Source organism: Quercus suber, unplaced genomic scaffold (genome assembly GCF_002906115.3).
Source record: "Quercus suber isolate HL8 unplaced genomic scaffold, Cork oak 2.0 scaffold_247, whole genome shotgun sequence".
Classification (NCBI taxonomy): Eukaryota; Viridiplantae; Streptophyta; class Magnoliopsida; order Fagales; family Fagaceae; genus Quercus; species Quercus suber.
The window spans coordinates 509,199-515,466 of NW_027069703.1; the positions used below are offsets into that span (position 1 = coordinate 509,199).

The 6,268-nt window shown below is 41.3% G+C and overlaps 1 protein-coding gene across 1 annotated transcript; it reads left to right on the forward strand.

Moving 5' to 3' along the window:
- The first annotated feature begins 1,448 nt into the window (after window positions 1-1,448).
- LOC136070628 (uncharacterized) lies at window positions 1,449-3,326 on the forward strand. The gene is made up of 6 exons (XM_065780814.1): window positions 1,449-1,515; window positions 1,660-1,847; window positions 1,985-2,047; window positions 2,163-2,670; window positions 2,762-2,950; window positions 3,073-3,326. The coding sequence occupies exons 1-6, from the start codon at window positions 1,449-1,451 to the stop codon at window positions 3,324-3,326; spliced, it is 1,269 nt and encodes a 422-aa protein (XP_065636886.1).
- The last annotated feature ends 2,942 nt before the right edge of the window (window positions 3,327-6,268 follow it).

Genomic DNA, 6,268 nt, shown 5'->3' on the forward strand with positions numbered 1-6,268 from the left:
AGAGCGGCGCGACCCAAACAGCGAGTGCACCCCTCTGATTGATCCTTGGTACCGTCCTAGTCCTCACTTTCCTAAGGCTCCTGGGGATTATGTACCGCCACCGCCGGGCCGTGTGTGGCTCGTTCTTTGCCGGCGAAACCCCAATGTTTCTTGGGCTCCGGTGTCTTCCTCCATCTCCGATTTGGTTATCCGTCAAGGCGTCGCCCTTCCTGTGCCTATTCATTTTGAGTTTGGGTCTGGCACCGCCTTGGGTTGGAAAGAGTGGGTTGACAGTGAGTTATCGGATATGCATTTCATGGGTTTGCTTCAGCGGGCTGGTGTTCTAAAGGCCGTCGTTCTTTCCCGAAGCCTTTCCAACTTTCGAGACCTCTACAATCTTTGCCATTTAGTTCGCCGATGGTGTTCCACCACTCACACATTCTTCTTCTCTTGCGGCGAAGTTACGGTCACTCTCGAGGACGTGGCCAATCAGTTTCTTTTGCCTATTCTCGGGGATGCTAATCCTGCCGCTATTGTGCTTTCCCCAGAAGAAGAAGATATTGAAGTGGAGTTGAAGAAGAGGATGGCCGGAAACGCTAAGCTGTCTTATTGGGTTAGTTCCTCTTCCAAGTTTTCTGCTGTTGCTCGTCATGCTGCCTTTATTGCTTTTTGGCTTTCTAAGTTTGTCTTTGGGTCCCATCCCCATTATGCCATAAAGCCGTTGTATTTTTGTTTGGCCATTAAAATATCTGTTGGGGTGAGTCTGCTGCTAGCCCCCATGTTTTTGGGGCATTTATATGTGCAACTGGATATCCTGCGGAGTGATGAGAGTCAGGCCGGTTCCTGCCACATAGTTGCTTCCTCTGTACACAGCACTATTCTGCAGCAGTTGTTGTTTGAGCGTTGTGCTCAATATTTGGCAAAGTGTAGGCTTGTCAGATTTGCTAAAGAGAAGTACCAATCTTGTCTGCGGGCCATTACTGATTTTTGTGGCAGGTTTGAGCTCGATTTTCCTTTGGCTTTTCGTTGGTCTGGTTTGAAGCCCATTGATTATTCTGTCATTGAGTCCTTTAATGAGGGTGTTGGCTTTTCCTGGAGAGCTTATAGACAGTTGCGTCCTGGTTATACTTATGCTGATTCGGTAATGGGTCTGTTCGTTGATACCGTTAGTACTACTACCTCGCTGGCTGGCTTTAATGAGACGGGCATCACATATTTGGCTGCCACTAATCCTAGATGACTGCCCTATTCGGCATTACCCTGCCAACCGAGTGAGGAGATAGTTTGGCCTGGACCAGGATATCCTTGATGACCTCTCCTTCCTCGCAGAGTCTCCTACTTCGACTAGGCCTTTTCTGCGGCACACTGCTTTCGACTTTTGGAGAGAGCATTTTAGTGCGGTCACAGTTGCTGGTTCTTCGAGGGAAGGCCTTTGCACCACTGCTATGCACCTCTATTGGTAGCTTGTCATGAACTCGTTTGATGCAGAGTTGGCTGGTAGTCGCGGTTTCTCTCTTATACCTCCTGAGGGACTCAGTATGGTTATCTCCCCCAATCCTCGGTTACTCCTTCCTTCTAAATCTGTGTTGGCCTATGCCAGGAAACAGAATTGATCTGCCATCTTCGAGTGGGACGAGGAGAAGAGTGGATGGTATTGGCACACAGGTGATTACCCCTCAGGTTGGGAAAAGAAGGTTAAAGTAGTCAAAATTCCTGTGCCGGCCAAGAAAGCTCCTGCCAAGCTTAAATCTCTCAGCAAGTCCAAGTCTGCCACTCTTCAGCCTCCTGCAAGTGCTACTCCTGCCGGCAGAACACGAGGCAGCAAAAGGAAGACAACTCCCCATCCTGTATTTGCTGCTCAGCAAAGAGTAAGTTTCTAAACACTTTTTCTTGCTTTGTCTTCCAAGTACATGTATAGGTATATACTTCTTCCTCTTTTTGACCTACTCTGAATTTGGCTGACTTTTTCCTTGACCCCTTTTTCTTATCCCTTTTGCTTTTACAGTCTAAGCAAAAGGAGGATACGTCAGCCGCCCGTCCCCTTATGCTTGAGGAACCCGAATCAGAGGTACATATCTTCTTGCTCCTGTATATGTCCAGTCTGCTACATTTTTTTTTTGGTTACTTCATTCGCCCAGAAAAATAATTCGGTCTTTACACCCTTTCTTTGTTTTGTCCTTTAGGATGAGCCTGAGCCTCTTTTCGTATATCGCCCTACGGTCGAGGAGCTTTCTGCCCCTATGGGTATTCCTACAGAGGGCACTTTTGGTGGGGTCGAATCTGCTGCACCTGCTCCTTCTGCAGCCACTACCTCCCCTACTAGACCGGTACCCACAGATGAGGGTACTCATATTAGGGAGGTTAGTGAGGTCACCCCTACTCTTGCCATGAGATCTTCTGTTCAAAGAGGAACCACCCCTCCTGCTGTTGCTGAGGTCGAGGTTACTCCTACTACACCTCTCATCATTTCTACTGGTGACCCTTTTGCTGCTCTCTCTCAGGTAGTGCAGGGCGTTTCTTCCTTGGTAGTTACTCCCTCTTCTATTCCCGTTTCTGCCACACGTGGGTCTCGTGCTGAATTGTCCTCCGAGGGGTTTGAGGAGATCTTTGAGGATCCTGAGGATGAGCCTGTCTTGGGGAGGAGGATTTCTGAATTTGAGGAAGAGGATAGTGTTCCACCCGAGGCAATGGGTATGTGCTTTCTTCCTTAACTTTTTTCTTCTTTCTCCGTTAAGTTTATTCCTTTCCTTTTTTATTTGCTTGTCTATTTCTCTGTTTGCAGAGACTTTTGAAGGGCTAAGCATTGCACCAAGTGTAAGTGTGCCTGCTGTAGCCACTCCTGCCGTGCCCACAGTACCCATTCCTGTTGTATTTTCTGCGCCAGCTTCTGCTATATTTACAGCATCGGTTTCTGCCATTCCTTCAGTGCCTACTTCAGTTCTTCCTGCAGCCCCCAGTGTTGCCAGTTCTGGTAAGCTTTCTTTCCCCTTGTCTTTTCTCGTTTGCTCTCCTTGGGTTTGTTTCCTTCCTGTTTTCTCTTTTAGTTTTTCATCTCATGCCTTGTGTTTCCCTTGGCAAGACCTCTTCCTATAGCCCCACCTCCGTTTGTAGCGGGCAGCAGTTCCGCTACCCTTCCAGATCCTGTGAGCGAGGCTGTTGCCTTTTTTACTCGTTTTGACCAGCCTGAAGTCAATGACCTCGATCCTGCAGCTTTCTGGGGCTGTGGGCCTCCTTACGTGGACTTTAATGGCTTTAGAGTCCTTGAGGACTGTGTTGCTCATTTGGGGATGATCTATAACAACCACGGTGACTTCATGCAGGGTTTTCGACTTGGCCGATCTGTTTGAGAGCATTTTCTGAAGATGTTGGGGAGTGTGTTGAATGACATAGAGCACAGCTTTGTCGACACTGTTTCTACCGAGAGGATCCTGCAGTGGAGGGCTGTGGGGCAGGAGCTTATCAGCGTAGGTTTTACTGTGGAGTTTATTTTGGATTACCTCCGGGAGATTGCCCGTGCTGTTTTCACGAGGAGAGTCCTGTTAGGGTTTGTGCCCTAAAATCCAATTTATTGGCATGTCATGAATAATTAAGTTGCTTAATTATATGAGACCATTTATGAACTAATGGGACATTATCTTAGTCTATGAGATGTATAGTATGTGATTTATGTGAAAAGTCACAGAAAGATATAAATCACAAGTTCTTTGTAAACTCAGAATTTTAGTTCGTAGTCGGTGATGAAATTGGGCGTTTCATCTGCGAAGACTATAACATATCAACTAAGATGATTTGTCTTGATCATGGAAGTGGAGACTTCTAGTTGGTATGTTGATATGTTTTAAGAGTTAAGACATATTGAACTGGACCGCTGTGAGATTTATTATTCTCCTAATGACTGTCAAATGAATAATAAAGCTCACGACTTCTATTTACATCAACTCTAAATCCTGAGAGAATAATGGACCTGATCATGAGATGTAGGTTGCTTTGATATATCAGGAGTGAGATCTATAAGTTATGGTCAAAACCTCAGTATGTTGGGCAGCCGCATTTAGTGTTGATGGGACATGTATTCTCAAGATGGAATTCATAATCTCTTAACGGAGATATAAAATATTCTCTTGAGATAAGTTTAATGGGTTTGGTTATTCAGAGTGTTGGGCCCAACCACTTTAGTAAAGAGTTACTAAAGTATATATTTATGGAATTGGATTTCATAAATATATGATGAATAACATAAAGGATTAAACCGGGTACTCAAGGATTAAGATGTAGTAACCTTCAAAGTGGCAGTCAATATTAATGACTTTGTATTACTACGAATATTTTAATGAAGGGGTTGAATGTATAATAAAGTCTTGGGAAATAATTTATAGATAAGGCCTAGAGTGCAATTATATTCTTATAGTGGTATTGAATATAATTAATGGTAACTTTGGACTTGTCAAGAGTTGACGGAAAAGCCCAAGGCCCATTGGAGCTAGTGTCTTATTGGTCCCTTTGGTCCCATCTCAAGCCACAAACTAAAGCCCAATTGGGTAGGCCCAAAAGGCTAACCCAATTAGAAATCAGTCATTATTTAATAAGTGTTATTAAATAAAGAAACTATGTGAATGGTTTTAACGTACGTAAGATGAAAAGAAAAAGAAATCAGTTTTTCTCCACAAGGAGAAGGAGAAGGATTTTTCTTTGGGAATCTATGTACAAAAGACTGATTGAGAGACCACACATCTTGGGCACCATGTGGAATTGAGATGAAGATTGAAGGTATTCTCAAGTTTGGTTTTGAAATTCACTGCACCAAGGTACGCTTTCTATTCTTTGATTCTAGTAATTCATGGTTACATGTTTATCTTTCATGATTGAAGTAGATCCGTGTTTTTGTTGCTTCCGCTGCGTGTGTTTTTGTATGAGATACAAAAACCCAACAATGGTATCAGAGCGGTCTTCAATATCATGCTTGTATAACATGTGATTGAATTTTAGAATCAAAGAAAAAACGTTTTCTTGGTGATTTAATTTTCTGCAGTAAAATTTTCTGCATAATTGTGTCCTTGAGTGTGTTCTTTTGTGTAGACATGTTTTGATAATCATGGTTTTATGAATTTTTGTATTTCTATCATTAAGATTCGTGAAACTCAATATACTGTGCAAGATAATTAGACAGTGTCTTTAAGTTTCATGGAGCGAATCTACTGAGTAAACGCTATAATAGATTGTACAATTTTCTTTCCATGATATTAGCGTTGGAATTCATATACCATGATTTATATATGTGATATATATTGAAAACCCTAATGTTAGATCTGAAAATCTTCCTTGATAAAATCAAAAAGGTGTTTTTGGAAGAGAACTCAGAAACGATTAGTTGTTTGTTCAAGAAAAACCCTAGAAAACTGCCTTAGAAAATTTCTGGAAATTCAAGTTTCACGAGTTTCGATCGATCGAAAATCACTTTCGATCGATCGAGTGAAACAGTGATCAGACTTTTTAAGTGGATTGATTTTCGATTGATAGTCGATCGATCGAATTTGTTTTTCGATCGATCGAGAGGCAATCGAGTATCGATCGAACAAGTCAGGGGGTCAAGTTTGAATTTTTTAATTTTTTCGATCGATCGAGAGGTACATTCGATCGATCGAAAGAAAGAAAATTAGAATTTTTTCTAAGTGTTTTCAAGTTTTTTAAGAGCAAGGTTATGTGTGATTAGATTACACATAGTTCTAACTAAAAGACCTAATGAGATCAAAGATGTTAGTTTAATAGAACTCTTGGTACTAAATCATTTTATGATTAATAGTCCTTAATTTATTTTAATTAGAGGTTTTTAATGAGATTAAAATTCTAATTAAAGTTATATAGTTTCTAATGAGATTAGAATACTTTATCTAGTAAATTAAGTAAATTAAGGATAGAGTTCTATATAACTAATTTTTGATTCGTTAGTGTTTAAGGAATCCTAAATAGTTTAGGACTTCCATTTTAGTTAGTGATTCTAATAAGATTAGAGTCTTTAATTAAGTTCAAGGTTATTAGTTGTGATGGGATCACAATTATTTGAAGAAAAACCCAAATAACGAGTGGGAGTGATGAAATAACCCTTTTGTTAAGTTTATTGTAATGTGAATAAATACCTTGTCTTGACTTCGAGTCTTGCATTCCATGTGGAGGGTATTTACTTCACGGATTACAAGGTTAAACTTTTTTGTGATAGCGCGAATGTTCGTTACACTATTGTGACGTGACATAGTTACATCACATTGAATTTAAACAATTAAACACATTTGAT